The 19,878-nt window shown below is 46.8% G+C and overlaps 1 protein-coding gene and 1 pseudogene across 3 annotated transcripts; both read right to left on the bottom strand.

Moving 5' to 3' along the window:
- Nucleotides 1-1,051: 1,051 nt before the first annotated feature.
- On the bottom strand, nucleotides 1,052-14,055 carry Gpkow (G-patch domain and KOW motifs). 3 transcript variants are annotated; one of them, XM_048335640.1, is made up of 11 exons: nucleotides 13,853-14,053; nucleotides 12,621-12,775; nucleotides 12,393-12,520; nucleotides 9,272-9,381; nucleotides 7,930-8,143; nucleotides 5,238-5,370; nucleotides 3,243-3,363; nucleotides 2,686-2,809; nucleotides 2,522-2,591; nucleotides 1,719-1,801; nucleotides 1,052-1,367 (listed from the first exon to the last, which is right to left on the bottom strand). In XM_048335640.1, exons 1-11 carry the CDS (start codon nucleotides 14,026-14,028, stop codon nucleotides 1,233-1,235), a joined length of 1,449 nt encoding a protein of 482 aa, XP_048191597.1. In that variant the 5' UTR covers nucleotides 14,029-14,053; the 3' UTR covers nucleotides 1,052-1,232. The 3 variants fall into 3 exon arrangements, with proteins under 3 accessions (XP_048191597.1, XP_048191599.1, XP_048191598.1); XM_048335642.1 differs by having other exon boundaries at nucleotides 13,956-14,053; XM_048335641.1 differs by lacking the exons at nucleotides 1,052-1,367; nucleotides 1,719-1,801 and adding an exon at nucleotides 1,828-2,244 and having other exon boundaries at nucleotides 2,458-2,591; nucleotides 13,853-14,055.
- Nucleotides 14,056-17,112: 3,057 nt separating this feature from the next.
- On the bottom strand, nucleotides 17,113-19,417 carry LOC125343315 (annotated as a pseudogene).
- Nucleotides 19,418-19,878: the final 461 nt, after the last annotated feature.

Genomic DNA, 19,878 nt, shown 5'->3' with positions numbered 1-19,878 from the left:
CAAAACAACAGAGGCAGCACTCTAGGTTTGTCTGGAGACTCGGCAGAAGAGGGAGTGCTTTTTACACACATGGCTATGAACTGGAAGAAGCCAGACAGACTGTACTTGTCATAGTTTCCAACTTGTGAGTGGCCGCTGGGGGAATTCATTGGCTTGCAGATGTGACCACTGTGGCAGAAGCAACCATGGCCTTGGCCAGCTTAGCTGGCCGCACACCAAAAACAAACTGTGCCATCAGAGGGTCTTTAGAAACATGGCTTTGTGGGTTGGGAATATGGCTTAGCAGTAGAGTAGTTGCCTAGCATGCACATAGTCCTGGGTTCCATTCCTCAGCACCACATAAGCAGAAAAAGCCAGAAGAAGTGCTACGGCTCAAGTGGTAGAGTGCTAGCCTCGAGCAAAAGAAGCTCAGGGACAGTGCCCACGTCCTGAGTACAAGCCCCAGGACTGGCAAAAAAAAAAAGAAAAAAAAAAGAAATATGGCTCTGTATAAGCACAGCAAAGGGCATATTAGGCAATCTCCTTACATTGCCCACACTTCTCGGAATGAGCCAGGTCCTATCCTGGAAACGAGGGATCAGACCTCCTCTGGGGTGGAGGGGGGTGCACAGAATGTTCACCAGATGGGCACCAATCTGAAGAGGGTACTGAAGCTGATTTTGGTGTTCCGTTGTGTAGGAATAAAGGGCATGACTAGATGAGGTCATGGTGTGTTACAAGGCTAAGGGGAAGATCCATTGCTGTTCCCTGGGCAGCTTTGAGTTTTTCTTGGCAGGGGGACAGTTACCAAGATTGGGTTGGTAGGATTTCAAGAAAGGATAAGATCCAAGTTGTTCCAGAGGTGTCATTCCAGAATCCCTCATATCTGTGCAGGGCACAGATGTTAACAGCATCTCTGTTCCAAGAGTGAGTTCATGATTGAATGGGTCATTTCACTTGGCTGCTCCACGTGGAGGGAGGTGAGGCTGACAAGGAAATACTTCCATCCCAATAAGCTTAGTTCTCACTTAACTTACAGCTTGGTGTACTACATGTGATTCCAACCTTCTACTAAGTCTTTTAAGTACTTTTTATTATACCTTTAATTCTGCTAAGCACTAGGTTTGTCCCATTTGGTCCATCCAATCCCTATCCTTGCACTGCAGGGAAGAGGGAACAGTTATTTCCCCAGGTTCACAAAGGTAACTGTTCCAACAGTGGAAGGAGCCCGGGCCATGGGATTGGCCCATTCATCAGTCTTCATCCAAGTGACTGGGGCCCATGTACTGGCAGATGGCATCATAGTGAAGCTCCACTGCCTCATTTTCGCTTGGCAGTTGCACCAAAGCCCGGCTCCGTGCTCGGTCTCTGCTCAGCAGTTGTCCTAACTGGAGGAGGAGTGGGGTAGAGTTAGCAAGGCTAGCCTGGCCCTTGGGACATTCCCCCTCCCTCTTTTATTTTGCACTGATACTGGGGCTTGAATACAGGGCCTGGGTGTGGTCCTTTAGTTTTTTTTCCCTCAAAGCTGGTGCTCTACCACTAGAGCCACAGTTCTACTTCTAGCTTTTTACTGGAGATAAAGAGTCTTAGGAACTTTCCTTCCTGTGCTGGCTTTAAGCCATGATCCTCAGATCTCAAGCCTCCTGAGTAGCTAGGATTACAGGTGTGACCCACCATCTCACAGCACGGACATCCCTTAAATGCCCTCCCCGTCCCTATTTTCCAGGTCTAGAACTCACCTTTCCTGCCTGTGTTCCTAGCACCACCATCACAGGGTCTCCTTCCTTGGGCACCAAGGTCTCTAGCATGTTTTCCTTCAAGCCTGAAGATGAGAAAAAGGGAGATGAGGCCTGTAGCAGGGGACAGCCCTGCCAGAACCTGCCAGCAAGGCCTCTGCCATATTCACTAGAGCCACTGTCCCCTCTGCTGACAGATGGAATCCCTCTATAGCCATCTCTTAGCTGAGGAAACCTAGGGAAGTCAAATGCCTGTAGTAGAGGGAAATATTTACACAGGGAGGTGATGACAGACAACAGTTACTGTGGGCATGTTCTTGGCCTTGCTCTGCACTGGGAGCTCACTACAGCCTTGTAAAGGAATCAGTCTCGAGGGAATGTTATTTATTTACATGCCACAGAAGAGGATGGAAGACAGGGCTCAGTAATCTCTCTCAAGAAAGTATTGAATGTTCTTCAAGAGGATTCTGGGTGTTGCAAAGATTGTGGCTCTGCCCAACCTCTTAGCTGGGCCTGGCTCTTGGCCTTCTTTTTTTTTTTTTTTTTTTTTGGCCAGTCCTGGGCCTTGGACTCAGGGCCTGAGCACTGTCCCTGGCTTCTTCCCGCTCAAGGCTAGCACTCTGCCACTTGAGCCACAGCGCCGCTCTGGCCGTTTTCTGTATATGTGGTGCTGGGGAATCAAACCTAGGGCCTCGTGTATCCGAGGCAGGCACTCTTGCCACTAGGCTATATCCCCAGCCCTCTCTTGGCCTTCTTGATCAGTCTTCGCAATGGGAACTCCCTAAGCTGCCAGGGCACCCACTCACCTTCCAGGATTTGACCGTTATCTGTCCGACACACACAGGTATCTGGATTTAGGACATCTTCAATAATCATCTAGGGAGACCAGTAAGTAAGGAGGATGTGATATGGTAGAGTTAAGAGGACCAGTTCTTGAGTGAGGAGGGGGACTTGGTTCTGGGGTGTGTACCTTGGTATTGTAATACTGGCCACCCATGTACAGCTTATCCACAAACCGCACCCGCAGATCCCTGTGCAACCAGTGGGGACGTCTGGAAGCCATTTTCTCATTCTTGGTTGCAGGTCCGTCCTGTCTGTGGAGATGGGCCAGCCTTATGTTTAGCTCTTTTTTTTCCTGTAGTCCTAGGGCTTGAACTCAGGGCCTAGGCACTGTCCCCAAGCCTTTGTGCTCAAGGCTAGTGCTCTACCACTTGATCCACAGCTCTACTTCGGGCTTTTTCTGAATAGGATTTTTTTATTGGAGATATGAATCTCACAGACTTTCCTGCCCAGGCTGGCTTCAAACCACAATCCTCAGATCTTAGCCTTGTGAGTAGCTAGGATTACAGGTGTGAGCCACCAGAACCTGGCGTGTTTAGCTCTTTTCTACATGCATGTTCCAGCCACCGTATCTTTGTCTAGGCTGTGAAACTCACCATGTTGCCATTTTCAGTTCCTTCTATGCCCCCGCCTTGCCCTTACTTGAGTCTTCCCCCACACCATCTTTCTCCTCTAACTCAAGGTCACCTGTCTGCAGGTTTTTTCCGCTTCTTCTCTGAATCCTTATGGTGGACCCAGGGGTCTTTGTTCTGGGCAGCCTTCACTGATGAGGTTTCATTATGCTGCTGCGCATTTTTTCTCCCTTTGCCTGTTTAAGTGGGTGGAAGGAGAGTCAGACAAGCACCTTAGTGTTCCAATGCCATTTTCCCAAAGCCATACCTTAGCCTAGGGCCATCTTCCTCCTGCCAAAGTGCCCCTGTTCTCCAGGCTGCCCTTGCCAAGAATACCTCTTTCTTTCCTTTTCACCATTTCTGCTTCTTTGTTTTTCTTTCTCTCTCTCTTTCTTTTTCTTTCTTTCTTTCTTTGTTTCTTTCTTTCTTTCCTTCCTTCCTTCTTTCCTTCTGTCAGTCATAGGGCTTGAACTCAGGGCCTGCGCCCTGTCCCTGAGCTTTTATACTCAAGGCTAGCACTCTAAGACTTTGAGCCACAGCTCTACTTCTGGTTTTCTGGTGGTTAATTGGACATAAGTTTCATGGTGGGCGTCATGGCTCAGGCCTATAATCCTAGCTACTCAGGAGGCTGAGATCTGAGGATTGTGGTTCAAAGCCACCCAGGCAGAAAAGTCCATGAGACTCTTATCATCTCCCTCCAATTAACCAGAAAACTGGAAGTGGCACTGTGGCTCAAGTGGTAGAGCACTAGCCTTGAGCTGAAGAGCTCAGGAACAGCATCCAGGCCCAGAGCTGAAGAGCTCAGGGACAGCATCCACACCTAGTCTAAGGCCCAGGACCCACAAAAAAGAAAAGAAGTTTATGGACTTTCCTGCCTGAGCTGGCTTTGAACCACGATCCTCAGATCTCAGCTGCCTGAGTAGCTAGGATTACAGGTCTGAGCCACCAACACCCGGCTTCCTTTCTGCCTCTTTTAAGAAGTTTCTCTCATCCACCCAGAAAGCATTGAGCACTCACCAGAGGCAGCCACACAACAGAGCCTGGGACAGCAAAGCTATCTGAAACCATCTGCCAAGCTGCCCCTTCCATCATACTTTGCTTGCTTCATCAGAGTGCTCTGCTTGCCTCTTCCTCTGTCATGCCCTAGCCCTGAAGGAGCTCACTCTTTATCAAAAGAGAAGGCCATCACCCCAAATAGACAAGGACCTCCTGAAATGAAAGCAGGAAGGGGTTTCTAGAAGTGTTTCTTCCATAGTAGAGGGAGGTCAAACACTCAGGATGCTAGATCAACCTTGTTTTTGTCGTGCCAGCACTGGGGCTTAAACTCAGGACCTTGTACTCTCAGCTTTTTCACTTACAGCTGGTGCTCTACCACTTTAGCCACACCTCCACTGTCTACACAAGGTGACTCTGAACCTTCATTCCTAAATCTCAGCCTCCTGAGTAGTTACGATTGATTATAGGCATGAGCCACCTACACCCAGCTATATCCAACATTTTTTCAATCTAACTGAGTAAACTGGGGGCTGAGAAGATGGCTCAAGTGGTAGAGAGCCTGCCTGGCAAGCTTGAGACAGTGCCTTTAAACCCCAGATTAAAAAATACATAAATCAGGGCTGGAAATTTGGCTTAGTGGTAGAGTGCTTGCCTAGCATGCATGAAACCCTGGGTTCAATTCCTCAGCACCACATAAACAGAAAAAGCCAGAAGTGGTGCTGTGGCTCAAGTAGTAGAGTGCTAGCCTTGAGCAAAAAGAAGCCAGGGACAGTGCTCAGGCCCTGAGTTCAACTGCCAGGCCTAGAAAAAACAAACAAACAAAACCTCCATAAATCTGAGTAAACTGGGCTTCAAGTACAGCTGAGTACTACAGCACCCACTTAGCATTCATGAGACTTTGTGTTCCATCCCAGTACAGTCAAACAAAGAGGAATAAATGGCTCCTATTACTTCTCCTCTACTGACCTCTGACTGAAAGTCACACACCAGGTTGCAGGTTAAAAACCCAGCTTAGGAGATAGTACCCTCCCCACAATGTTTCTCCAAGTCCCCACATATGTAAGGGCTCACTCACCATTGTGCAAGGTGTTGCTGTCAAATTCATACTGGGAGACAGGCCGCAGGCAGTACTCACTAACAGTTACTATGTGGCTGTTCTCTGCCAGACGAATCATGGCCCGCACATTGTCAGGATCAATGCCTTCCACCTAGAGTGGCGGAGGGTGGGAGGTGGGAGTCAGGCAAGGGCTAGACCAAGCTGTCCACCCCTTCCCTCCAACAAGCTGGACCCTGTCTCTCCTACTAGGCTGTGACCCTACAAGGGCTAGGTCCAGGCCTGCTTCCTGTGTCTCCTGTATTAAAGTGTGAGTCTGGGACTAGGTGGGATTCCTACCTAACTCTCTCAAGCAGGCCATGAGGTTTAGACATCTTTTAGGCATTGAATCTTCATGCACCTGGTAGCCTATGGTATTCTCTTCTTCCTGGCTGGGAACTAAGGCTCACAAAGGCCAGAAACTGGTACTAGGTCAACCTGGTTGAGGCTGGGGGCTGAGCATGCCTGAAAGTCTATAACTCACAGATTTTGTTGAGCTTATGAAATGTTAATAATTTTCACACAGTGCGTGCGTGTGTGTGTGTGTGTGTGTGTTGGTTTGAATTCAGGACCTAGATCTGATCTTCCTATTTTCACTACTTTGACAAGTATGCTTATTTATTTATTTATTCATTCATTTATTTATTGCTGGTTCTGGGCCTTGAACTCAGAGTTTGGGATTTTTAGTCGAGGGCTAGTGCTCTACCACTTTGAGCCACTCTGGTTTTCTGGTGGTTACTTGGAGATAAGAATCTCAGGGACTATCCTGCCTGGGCTTCGAACCTCAACTCCCAGATCTCAGCCTCCTGAGTTGCTAGGATTACAGGCATGAGCCACCAGCGCTTGGCTTCATTTCATTTTTTGGACAATGTTACTCTATCCTGCACTTCCCCCCTCCCCTCCCTTTCTTTGGTTTTGGTTTTGTTTTTTTGCCAGTCCTGGGGCTTGAACTCAGGGCCTCAGCACTGTCCCTGGCTTTTCTTTTTGCTCAAGGCTAGCACTCTACCACTTGAGCCATGGCGCCACTTCAGCTTTTTCTCTATATGTGGTGCTGAGGAATCGAACCCAGGGCTTCATGTATATGAGGTGAGCACTTTATCACTAGGCCATATTCCCAGCCCCTGCCCTACCTTTTTTTATTTTTTGGGAGTTGATTAAAAATAAGTCTCATGGTCTTTCCTGCTAGGGATTCCAACTGCAGTCCTTGATTTCTGCTTCTTGAGTAGTTAGGATGAAAGGCATTAGGCGCTGGCACCAGGCCAAAATTAACTTCTTTAATGGAATATCAGATAAAGGCTATCACAGTTTAGAAATGCTGCTTTCACTTTGAAAATAGGAAAATAATTCTATTTATGTTATTAAAATTTTTTAAATTATTTTTTTGTTGGTCATGGGACTTGAACTCTGGGCCTAGGTGCTGTTCCTTCCTGGGCTCTTCAGCTCAAGGCTAGTGCTCTGCCAGTTGAGCCACAGCGCCACTTCTGGTTTTCTGGTGGTTAATTGGAGATAAATAGTCTCAGGGACTTTCTTGCTGGGCTGATTTTGAACCACAACCCTCAGATCTCAGCCTCCTTGAATAGCTGGGATTACAGGCGTGAACCACTGGTGCCTGGTGAGGATGTTTTTAAAGGTAAGGATACAGGTAGTATGATAAAAAGGGGAGAAATTTGCTGGGATGGCTTAGCGGTAGAGTTACCTTGTATGCACGAAGCCTGGGTTTGATTCCAAAGTACCACATAAACAGAAAAGGCCAGAAGTGGTGCTGTGGTTCAAGTGGTAGAGTGCTATCCTTGAGCAAAAAGAAGCCAGGGACAGTGCTCAGAGCCTGAGTTCAAGCCCCAGGACTGGCAAAAAAAGGAGGGGGGGGGAGAAATTGATTGGTGTGCAGTGCAAACATCTGGAGATTTAACAATAAAAAAGTCTCCTCCCAGCTTTCAGTGGCTCACGCCTATAATCCTTGCTACTCAGGAGGCTGAGATCTGAGGACTGCTATTCAAAGTCAGCCTAGGCAGGAAAAGTCCATAAGATTCTTATCTCCAATTAACCACCAGAAAACCAGAAGTGGCGCTGTGGCTCAAGTGGCGGAGCACTAGCCCTGAGCTGAAGAGCTCAGGGACAGCACCCAGGCCCTGAGTTCAAGCCCCAGAACCAACAACAACAAAAACAACAACAAAAATCTCCCCTGTATAATTGACATAAGCCAATAAAAGCAAAAATGACCAAAAAATGCCGCTTCCCTTTCCTCAAGAGTAAAAGCTGCCATCTTAATTGAATTTCTGCACTTCAGATTCTGCAGGCTTCTCCTCAGTGAAGCCATGGGCCTTGCATTTTTTTAAATATAATTTTATTATTATTGTTTTGTTTGTATAGTACTGAAGAATCAAACCCAGGGCCTCATGTATGCTAGGCAAGTGCTCTGCCACTAAGCCAATTTTCCAGCCTCCACACCTGACACTTTGAGTCTTTAGATACTATGTCATTATGTAGCCCTGGTTAGCCTTAACCTTGTGATCCTCCTTGCCTCTCTGTCCTTTGTATGAGATTAGAAGTGTGTTAGCACTCTTGGCTTGACTTATAGCCTTTCTACCCAAAACACAATTCGCCCCACTTTTGACCCTCAAATCAATCTTTCCTGCCACCTGTCTAGGGCTCCAAGGATATTTTGGTTTCTTACCTTCCCATAGAAGCCACGATGAGGGCCAGACAAGACCAGTACAGCTCCCCCAATCACCAGTCCTTGAGGCTCACTGTCCTTATCCTTCTGCTGATCCCCACCTGGCCTTGATGAATTATGGGAGCCAATGGAGGCCAGGCACTGGGCCTCAGTGAGGTTGGCGCCTAGCCCTAACCCCTTGGGCCTCACTGAGTTGATCTTGGGTTTCACGACTCTGTAGAGAGGAACACAGACATGTGGAGGATGTAAGCCTTCAGTACCCTGGCACTGAGGCTCCCCCAATCCAGGCAAATGTACCCCATTTACATTTTCTCTTTTTTGCCATTCCTGGGGCTTGAACACAGGGCCTGAACACTGTCCTGGAGCTATCTTGCTCAAGACTAGTGCTCTACCAGTTGAGCTGCAGCTCCACTGAAGGGGGAAATGAAGAGTTAAAGTACCCCATTTTCAGGCAGCCCCCGTTATGAGCAAACCCAGGCAAGCTTATTAGGGCCCAGCCAGTCAAGAACTCTAACTGCCTGGGAATGCTTAACTCTAACCACCCCTAGAATGCCTCGAGCCCTGAGCCAATAAGATTTGTACCCGTAATCTTGCTTGCTTGAACACCTGATTGCTTTAACTTTGTCTTTTGCCTTTATAAGCTCTGTGTAATCGCAGCTCGAGGCTTCCTCCTAACCTCCGCTGTGTCGGTGGGTAGGACGAGGCCCGAGTTGCAGCCCGCCTGAATAAAGCCTTGCTTTTGCATTTCGGAATGTCTGAGTCTCGGTGGTCTTCTTGGTGGTCGTTTCGTGACTTGGCATAACACCACTTCTGACTTTTTTGGTGCTTAACTGGAGATAAGGGTCTCATGGACTTTCCTGCCTGGGTAGGCTTCAAACGATAATCCTCAGATCTCAGCCTCTGGATTAGCTAGGATTATAGGTGTAAACCACCAGTGCCTAGCTCTTCCCAGTCTCTTATTAGAAAGGTTTTTATCCATAAAATTGACACTTCCTTTTTGTTCTTTTCAGGGTGCTAGAGATCACATGTTAAGCATATTCTCTTCTCCTAAGCAATATCCCCAACTCCCAAGATAACAATTTCATTTGATTCAACCTAGTTAACATGCTGTCTATTACACAGCATCTATAGTAGGGTCTTAAGTTAAGCTCTTATAACCACATATACTATTTTTTTGCAGAGAAAATCACATGAAAAGTCATGCCAAGTAGGAGAAACAGACTGTCGAATACTCAACACTAAGGTTATATTTGGCCACCCAAATGGCTTATGGGTTGGCAGGAAGCATGGGGATCTTGTCCCTGTCCATGTATCCATCATCTCACCCTGTCCCAGAACTCACAGATTAAACTTGCAGCCAATGCCCTTGCCAGGTTTCCAGCCCATGCCTCGCAGCATGGCCAGCCCATAGGCCTCCACAGGGACTGCCTCGTAGTCAGCCTCCTTTGGCACCTATGGGTTTAAGCAGGAGAAGGAGGTCAGTTGCTTAGGTTGGGCTCTGTGTTTGCAGGGCACTTGTTGTTGTTACCCACAGTCTATGCTTCTGGTCTTTGGCCAATCAGCTCATAGACAAGTTCTTAAAATCCCTCACTTTGCTCCTACATATTTAGTTTTTTAATAAATATTTACAAAGCATCTATGCAGTGGGAAGCATTGTTATAGATGCTGAGAATAAAGTAGTGAACAATATAACTTCTGCTTTCTAGTTATCAAGGTATTGAAAAACAAATTAAGAAAACATGATACACCAGGAAGTGATTGCTACATGAGGAAAAAATAAAGATGGCTGGGGTCTAGGAATGTGGCTTAGCAGTAGAATGCTTGCCTAGCATGCATGAAGCCCTGGGTTCGATTCCTCAGCACCACATAAACAGAAAAAGCTGGAAGCAGTGCTGTGGTTCAAGTGGTAGAGTGCTAGCCTTGAGCAAAAGGAAGCCAGGGACAGTGCCCAGCCCCTGGGTTCAAGCCCCAGGATTGGCAAAAAAAAAAAGGGAGAATAGGATTGAACTGACAGATTGTATATGGGGTATGAGATAAAGAAGAGAGTCAAAGCTCCACCCAATTAGCAAAATGCTGGACTGGAGATGTGGCTCAGTGGTAGACTCCTAGCCATGAGCAAGAAAACCCCAACACTCAATCGAAGCCCTGTGTGTCAAGAATGAGTACCAGCCTTAGAAAGAGACAGAGAAAGAGGAAGAGGGAGGGAGAGGAAGAGAAAGAGAAGCCCTCACATTTGTCCCAACCCAGTTAATAATGATGATGATAATAATAATAACAATGTCACTTACAAAAAAAAAAAAGAAGAGAGTCAAGGGCTGGGGATATGGCCTAGTGGCAAGAGTGCTTGCCTCGTATACATGAGGCCCTGGGTTCAATTCCCCAGCACCACATATACAGAAAATGGCCAGAAGTGGCGCTGTGGCTCAAGTGGCAGAGTGCTAGCCTTGAGCAAAAAGAAGCCAGGGACAGTGCTCAGGCCCTGAGTCCAAGCCCCAGGACTGGCCAAAAAAAAAAAAAAAAAAGAAGAGAGTCAAGCACGTGTGAGAACCCAGTTTTCCATCTCATGTTAACCCCCACCCCCAGTCCCAAAACTGTACCTATCTCTAGCCTCCAGCTGCAACGATAGAATGGTGTCCATGTGTTCCTGATCACAACTGTTGACTTACCCAGGACCCTAATGATTTTAATGTCCACCAGCGAGTACCCATTGCCCCCTAATGATCTTTGATGTAGCTTCTGTAAATCAGCCTGTTTGTGAAACTGCCGTGTGTGGTTTTTTTTTTTTTTTTTTTTTTTGCCAGTCCTGGGACTTGCACTCAGGGCCTGAGCACTGTCTCTGGCTTCTTTTTTGCTCAAGGCTACCACTCTGCCACTTGAGCCACAGCGCCACTTCTGTCCATTTTGTATATATGTGGTGCTGAGGACTCAAACCCAGGGCTTCATGTATAGGAGGCAAGCACTCTTTCCACTAGGCCACATTCCCAGCCCTCTGTGTGTGGTTTTTGCCTTTATAAACCCTGCCCCATTGGAGGTCACAGCTGCTCTTAGTTCTGAGACGCTGTAGCCCAGGATAAGGCAGTCACCAGCTGGCTAATAAAGACTCCTTTGTCACCTTAGACCATGCCTTCATGGACTTCTTGGTTATTTCCACATGGCAATAAGTCTTTAAAGCTGAGAGGAAAGATGGATACACCTGTATCCATTCACTGAGACAAGAAAGGTTGTGGGAGGGGGCTTGTAGAAGAGAAAATTAGAGAAATGAAGCCAAATCTGGAACTGGATAAAGAGGGAGGGCTTGCCTAGCTTATGGGAAGCTCTGGGTTCTATCCCTGATACTAAAAATGAAAAGGCAATGCCAGGCACTGGTGGGTGGCTCACGCTGGTAATCCTAGCTACTCAAGAAGCTGAGATCTAAGGATCACAGTTTGAAGCCAATCTAGGCAAGAAAGTCTGTAAAATTCTTATTTCCAATAAACTACCAAAAACCACAAGTGGAGCTGTGCTCAAGTGGTAGAGTGCTAGCCTTGAGCAAAAGAAGCTCAAGGACAGCACCTAGGCCTTGAGTTCAAGTCCCCGGAATGGCACAAAAAGCTGGGGTGGGGAAGAAGGAAGAAACCAGAGCATATCTGAAGGTTAATGATAGTTTAGTAGAAAGAAAGAATGGTCTAAGGCTTATAGGATGACTAGGATCTGAAGAAGTATATTGCACCAAATTAATGAAGAGGTGAGAAGTTGGTTCCATGCCTTTTAAAAGGTAGATAATGGTCATTTCCATGGACACATGGAAATGTGTGGTTACCTTCTACAATCATTTTGTCAATCCTTTACAGTTGTGCCAGATATAACACAAGTTGTCTCACAGGGACAATGCTACAATGCTGATTTCCTACCAGTGTGAATGCTTGGGCTCTTGCTACCATTAGGAGTACTTAACTCTGCCCGCCCCCCAAACCCAACCTTTCCTTCTAGGTCTTAATCCTATCACTTTGATCTTTATCTGTAGCCTGGACTACCGGTCCCCTCCACTTAGTCTGTTGGCTCCCATCAGCCAGAGGAATCCTGTGTCAAATCAGAAATTACAATCCTTCTCTGCTCAGGCCCTGCCCATGGCTCCCATTTCATGCACAATAAAAGCCAAAGCCCTCCATGTGGTCTACAAGGTCCTGCTTGGTGCAGCCCCCTCACTCATTCCATTGTAGCCACAGTGGTGCCTTTGGTTCTCAAAAGCCACTCCAGGGAACGTGTTTCCTTATGGCCTGTACATTTCTCTTTCCCTTTACTCTCCATCTTATCCAGAATTCACGTACCATTTTCACATACTGATATGCTTCTGGAAAAGGATAGGAGGAAAAAATAGGCAGCAGGCCTCTGGGTTACAAAAAGATAATTTCCCTACTATGTGAAAGGAGAAAAGTGGGAAGACAGGATAGAAAGGCTGAGGCAGGAGAAGAGTAAGAGCTCACTGTCTTAGCTTGGGGTTCGTCGTTGTCTGTCTCTTCCCCACTGGGGACACATCCTTTCTGGATCATAGGGATGGCAAGTGTGGGATCAACACCTGCATTCTCTCTCTCCTCCAGAGACTTCTTGGATTCTTAGGAAGAAAAAGAAGATGTAATGAGGTGATAGTCTATTCTTCCACTTTCCTCCCTTTCTTTCTTTACTGGGGCAGGGTCAAGGGAGTAGCCACTCACCCTCAATCAGCTCCTTCACAGCCTGGGACAGCTCACTATCCATCAAGGCCTTAGAATCAGTGGGCAGTGGAGGGGTTTGGGACAGTGGTTGTCTTCGCAAGACATTCTGGATCACTGGAATGACTAATTTTTGGGGGGTTTCTGGAGGCTTCATACTGATATGGGCACAGAGGAGTAAGATTGGGAGAGTAAATGAGTCAGTGGGTTGGAGTTGTACTCCTTCACTCACAGAAAACAGAAGAGCTAACAGAAAGGAACAGCCCCATCCACTACATCCTACTTTCTGCTGTCTGGCTCTCCTGTTAATATGTCTGAGGATTCATTCCTTCGACTATTTCCCACTTCCTTCCTAATTTTTTCTTTCTCTTTCTGCACCCCTCCTCCCCTTCAATACAAATGACAGAACTTAGTATCTCAGGCTTTCCAGAGAGTGTTCTATCACTTGAGCCAGCCATGGGTCTGGATGGTCTGCCCATTTTTTTTTGCCAGTCCTGGGGCTTCAACTCAGGGCCTGGGCACTGTGTGGAGCCACAGCTCCATTGCCAGCTTTTTTGGTGGTTAACTTGAGATGAGAGTGCCCAGGACATTCCTGACTGGGTTAGCTTCGAACTGAAATCTTACATCTCAGCCTTCTGAATATCTAGGATTACAGGTGTGAGGCAGCCATTCCCTGCTGCCCCAACTCTTAAATGTCAGTATCTTCCAGGAATCATTCGTAGGCCCTCATCCACAATAATCCACCGATCACCATCATCAGCCCAAACTCTCTCCAGCTCCAGGCTCAACCTGCTAGATGGATGATTCTCTTCTGGAAGGAGCTCCAGAGGGCTCACTGGATTCTCCTTCCCTAATTAAACTGACAACAGCCCCCTTCATCCCGAATTTCCCTCTCCATCCTTCCTGTTCTCATCAAAGACCTGCCATTTCAGTTGTGACAGCAGGAATCCTGTCATCCTCTCCACGTTCCTCCTCAAAATACACATAGTCTCAGCGTTCCTGAATTCTAAAGACTCTCCCCCTCAGGAAGGTATCATATCCTCTCTTCTTAAGCCACCAGACCCAATTTTGCCACCTCTTATACAAACTCCCTCCTTATCGCCTCCATAAATTTCCTCGTGCTGTGTTTCAGGCTTTTCACGTCACTGTCACCAGGACAAAAATTACACAGATTCTGCCTTCCCACTAGCGCTCACCGTCCCTATTTCCAAGGGGTGAAAGACCCGGTGCTTCACCTCTTAAACTCTCTCCCTTGTACTGTGTTCAGGAACTCCTTCTCCTCTGGGTCGGTCTCCGCACTCGCTCCATAGTCCGCGAACTGTCTCCGCGAAGATGTACGAGTGAAACCAAATGAAACTGTAGCAGTTGAAATTCCAGAGGGCCGCAAGACAGCCTCCTCAGGGTCCGCCATCTTGCGCTGGTTCCCAGGCTGGCGCGCTTCTTGCTGGGAAATGTAGTTTGAGCTCATTTCGCTAGGGGCCAGCCGATGACAAGAACTACACTTCCCATAAAGAATTGTAGCATTCTCAGGAGCAGGCGTACGCGGGGCCGTGGGAAACTTTGATCGCGCATTAAAATTGCGTAAATGAAATGCGACAAGCATTCTGGGAAATGTAGTTCTTCTAGAACATAGGCAGAAGGCCAGTTCACTTTTTCCACAGTCATTTCTTCTTGTGTTTGACAAGTGTTTATTTATTTATTTATTTATTTATTTTTGGCCAGTCCTGGGGCTTGGACTCAGGGCCTGAGCACTGTCCCTGGCTTCTTCCCGCTCAAGGCTAGCACTCTGCCACTTGAGCCACAGCGCCGCTTCTGGCCGTTTTCTGTATATGTGGTGCTGGGGAATCGAACCTAGGGCCTCGTGTATCCGAGGCAGGCACGCTTGCCACTAGGCTATATCCCCAGCCCGACAAGTGTTTATTGAGTGCCTACTTTGTGCACTTTCTTGTTCTCTACCTAGGGAATGTAACTAAAAATGTAAGCTAGGAATGTGGCATAGTGGTAGAGTGCTTGCCTAGCATGCATGAAGCCCTGGGTTCAATTCCTCAGTACCACCTTAACAGAAAAAGATGGAAATAGCACTGTGGCTCCACAGATGAATAACACACAATAATTCTAATTCTAATAAACAATTAGAACGGGGATGGGGATGTAGCTCAGAGAAGAGTGCTCAAAGTGCTGACTTTAAACCCCAGCATTGACAAAAAAACAAAACAAAACACTAGTTGTATACAATAATACTTAAATGATGCCTATTGATGCCAACCTTCAAGGAATAGGTGGAATGAGGGGGCTGGGAATATGGCCTAGTGGTAGAGTGCTTGCCTTGTATGAAGCCCTGGGTTCGATTCCTTAGCACCACATATATAGAAAAGGCCACAAGTGGTGCTGTGGCTCAAGTGGTAGAGTGCTAGCCTAGAGCAAAAAGAAGACAGGGACAGTGCTCAGGCCCTGAGTTCAAGCCCCAGGATTGGCAAACAAAACAAATAGGTGGAATGAAATATTAATAAACTAAATCCTACTCAGGTGCCAGTGGCTCACACCTGTAATCCTGGCTATTCAGGAGGCTAAGATGTGAGGATTGTGGCCTGAAGCCAATCTGTGTGGAGTGCCTGAAAAGCTGAGCTGTGAGACCCAAAAGGTTTGGGAGTTTCTGGAAGGCTTTCTCCCAATATAGTCTCAGAACACAGAGTTTCCTTGGAAAGGTCAATCTGTCCTGGCCTAACAGGAATTCAGTTTTCTATCCTAGGTATGGGCGAATTCGACCTGAAACTGCTTGGGAGCCTGGGGGTAAACTAACGTTTATGAAAATTGTAAGCTGTTTACTATTTAGATATAGTTCCCATAGGGTAGGACTGTTCGTGAGAACAGCTCCGCTCCCATCCTCTACACCTGCCCGAAACCAGTAATCACCTGACTGTGAGTAGCAAAGGACCCTGGACTCTGAGGCCACTTCCTCATCTGCTGAGATCATTTCCTGAACTGCCCTGGTCACACCTCCCTCAGACAGGGAGTGGTTCCCCAAGCTCTGAGGTCACTTCCCCATCTGCTGTGGTCCCGCCTCCTGCCTTGCCCTATATAATCTGGCCCAACACCTGTTCTCTCTTCTTTTTCTCCTTTTCCTTTCCTTCCTTTCCCTCTTCATGTAGCTCTATCTTGTGCAGGCTGGAAGTTTGCTCTCCCCACCATGCCAGAACCTTGTGGAGGTTTCCTTTCTGAAGAACCTTACAGTTCCCAAGATAAGTCATTTACCATTTGCACACAAAATATTGTCACATCATGATTTTATACCTTGCTTTCTGCACATATTACCCTGTACAAAGCCAATAAAACCTTGGTAAATGGAACCTTGGGATCTGAAGCTGGCACAAGGCTACAGGTCCCCTGGTACCCTAAACCTCAATTCCACAGTCCAGTCTTCATTATTGCCTTGCTCCAGGTAATGGCTGGGTAATATGGTGGGTTGTGACAAGCCACAAGGGAGGAAAAGTCCATGAGACTCTTATCTCCAATAAAAAACCAGAAGTGGAGCTGGGGCTCAAGTGGTAGAGTGCTAGCCTTGAGCACAAAGAGGCTCAGGTACAAAGCCCAGGCCCTGAGTTCAAGCCCCAGGACAGGAAACAAAGTAGATCCTCATGATCTACTACAGAACAGTGACTTTTAGGTTGTATGCCAGTCATTAACTCAGGGTCTCACATGCTAGGCAAACATTCTACCACTGAGCTACAGCTCCATACCAGAACACCCCCCCCCTTCACCATCTCTCTTCATGAGGCAAGTTCTTGCTATTTAGACAGGATGGTCTGGAACAAAGCATGGACTGGCCTCTACTGGACTTGAACTTGTCAGTCCTTCTGCCTAAAACAACTTGGTGCTAAGTTGGTGTCACCACACCTAGATCCTTCTTTTCTTTTTGTTTCTTTTTTTCTTTTTTTTTTTTGGTAGAGATGGAAATCGAGTGTGTTTATTGTAAAAGAAAAAACAAACCTTAAGAATCTTAAAGGAATGGGCTGGGGATATGGCCTAGTGGCAAGGGTGCTCGCCTCCTATACATTAGGTCCTAGGTTCAATTCCCCAACACCACATATATGGAAAATGGCCAGAAGGGGACCTGTGGCTCAGGTGGTAGAGTGGTAGCCTTGAGCAAAAAGAAGCCAGGGACAGTGCTCAGGCCCTGAATCCAAGGCCCAGGACTGGCCAAAAAAAAAAAAAAAAAAGAATCTTAAAGGAATATTTTGCACTGGGAGAAAAGACACCAGGATACAAAAAAATTACAAGTGTTTTCACTCCGGTCCTGTCCCTGAGTCCTGGGAAGAGCAGAGAGGAAGGAGGCAGTTCTCAAAAATTAGACTTAGACGTAAGATATCACAAGAAATGTACACACTGCCCTACTATGTAACTGTACCCTTTTTGCACAACACCTTGTCAAAAAATTTGTGCTCAATAAAAAAAAATTAGACTTAGAAAGCCTACAAATGTGATTAAAATCTACTTGTTTTGCTTTAGAAAATCTTTTAATATACCAAAAGGCCTGCTTTAGTGACATGCTAGTCCTACCAGAAAATAACCCGCAGCCCCCACCCCTTGTCAGTGTTCAAGTTGACCAGCCACTCATACTTCTAAACCCACGTGTGGACAAGTCCATGTATGCCATTTAAACCCTGCCACTGGACTCTGATGGTGAATAATGTGCATGTATTTATCACCTTCTGCAGAAGGGAAGACAGGAAACTGTTGGTGCTAATGGAGGACTGAGAGCCCCACAAAAGAAGCTCCTCCAGATCGGCATCCGTTAGCCCTACTGCAAAGGAGATCATCACTTGAAAACCCAACTATTTGTCTCCAATTTGGCGCCCGGTAACCAGGATGATTTTTCTCCTTCAGAAAAAAACAAAAACCACACAGGTCCACCCACCCATATATAACATTTTTTTGTTTTTACATTTAAATATAAAAATACTACTCTGCTTTGTGTTATAAATGGAGGGCCATGCAATTGAGGACATCCTTCAAGGTAGAGATGTCCTCCAGTTTCTAGTCTTGAGTGTTGTGTTCATGGGAGGGCATGGGGCCCTGTGGCAGGGGACTTACCACAGCAACAGAAGGCATTGCCCCTCCTTCCCAGCCCCCCTCCTTGCCTAGCTCCCCTTTGTGATACAAAGTTGGTTATATCTTGAGAAATAGTTTTCTACCAAGAAGGGGAAATCCTAACCTGACCAGTTAGGTCTCTCCTGTCTTCTACCCTGAAGAAAGTCCTCCCCTGTCTGCCCTCCTAATACATTCCCTATGCCTACTAGACAAGCATACCTGATGAGCTGGGAGCAGTGGCTACCCCCTCCCCCTTCCCCCACTACCACATTAGAAATTTCCAGTGACAGGAAAAAATGGGAGGGGGGATGGGTATAAAGAGATTAAGAACGTGACCCCTCTACCTTGACCAAAGAAAGCAATATTAATTGAGCATGAGGAACAAAAAGACCTAGATCTTCCACCCTTGAGTTACAGGGGGGATGATTAGGAAACTAAGAGGAGGAGCATTGGAGGAGGATGAAGGGCTGGGAGGGGCTAGATGGCTGCAAGTCTAGGTAGGTCCTTTTAGTTTTTGTACTGGAAGGGCTCATTGCCAGTTTCGTTGAGAGGACATGTATGGACGATGGCTTCTGTCACTGTAAGGATCACAATTGGCAGGAGGGCGACGATCTTCAAAGTAACCCTTCTTCTCCAGTCCAGGGAATGCGGATGCTGGCCCTGCAGTTCGCTACACCAGCAGAAAAATCGTTCATATTGGAGGTTTCATGGAAGCCAGTTAGACGATGGGCTTTGTACAGCCCCCCCAACCCTTGGGATCATAGGCGCGAATATGGTACTGGTGTTGCTTGCTCAGTCTGTCAATGGCTTCCTCAATGAACCTCAAACCATTCTCCTCCCGCATGGCCTTGGTGCTAAAGTTGGTATAGCAGCCTGCACCATTCCAGTTCCCAGGAATGGGCTTCGGGTCAAAGGTTGCTATCACACCAAAGTCTTCACATACAAGATGCAAGATGAAACGGGCCACCCAGAGATGATCTCCCATGTGGATTCCCTCACAGGGACCAATCTGGAATTCCCACTGGGCAGGCATGACCTCTGCATTTGCCCCCGTAATCTTGATTCCAGCATACAAGCAGGCCCAGTAATGTGCCTTCACAATATCCCTGCCACAGGCTTTGTCTGCTCCCATACCACAGTAATAAGGACCTTGGGGCCCAGGGAAGATATTGGAAGGCCAACCAAAGGGTTGTCCATCCGTGCCCATGAGAGTGTATTCCTGCTCCATCCCGAACCAGGGGTGCTGGTTGCCCACTATGTCCATTATCTGTTTACAGGTGTGTCTCAAGTTGATCTCTGCAGGCTTCCAATTATACTTGAATACTTCACACAACACCAGCTTGTTAGGGTCCTTGCGAAAGGGGTCCCGAAACATGGCAGTAGGGAGAAGATACATGTCACTGTTGGAGCCTTCAGACTGGTTAGTACTAGAACCATCAAAGTTCCATTCAGGTAACTCTTCTACACACTTGGGCTCACAGTCCAGGGTTCACAGCCCTTCTCCAGTACCACCAATCCAGATACACATGGCTTAGACTTTTTTGCCCTGAAGCAGGGCCATGTAAGTCTGCTTGATGCCTTTGTTCAAATGGGAACTTGCCGAGGTGGCCATGTTGGAGGATGCTCCAGGCGGCGGGCAGGCAGGAGGGTAGGCGGACAGGCCTTGAGAGTGAGGCGGATTGCAGAGAGGTGGCGGCACCACTCAGAGGCCGGCTACTTCTCTCATTCTCGGCTCTTTTCCTTTTTCTCTCCTCCTCTCTCCTCCACTTCATTTCTCTTCCCTTCATCTATCTTATCTTCCCTTTTTTCTGTCTTCTCTCCACTTTCCTTGCTCTCTTTAAAAGCAGTTACATTTAAACAGATTATATATATATATTACATATATATATAAAACAGTGGTTAACCTTGATTATATTAATAGTTAACATTCTGCAAGAACATGTTCTCTATTAAAATAGACAAAATTTAAAAATATGTTGCAACAGTGAAATTGTGAGAACCAGGTTCTGGTATTTCAAAGGCAAAGACAAACACCTCTTAATAATTTGAAGTGCTGAGAGTTGACTTTTGGACCTTGTGCATGTATGTTAGGCAATGAGATACATCTCCAGAAAAATTTAAGTATTTTTAAAGGTCTGGAACTGATGAATCATGCCTATAATCCTAGCTACTC

The sequence above is a fragment of the Perognathus longimembris genome, chromosome 28 (assembly GCF_023159225.1).
Source record: "Perognathus longimembris pacificus isolate PPM17 chromosome 28, ASM2315922v1, whole genome shotgun sequence".
Lineage (NCBI taxonomy): Eukaryota > Metazoa > Chordata > Mammalia > Rodentia > Heteromyidae > Perognathus > Perognathus longimembris.
The sequence above is the reverse complement of the archived record's forward strand: the minus strand, read 5'-3'. Positions and strand labels throughout refer to the sequence as shown.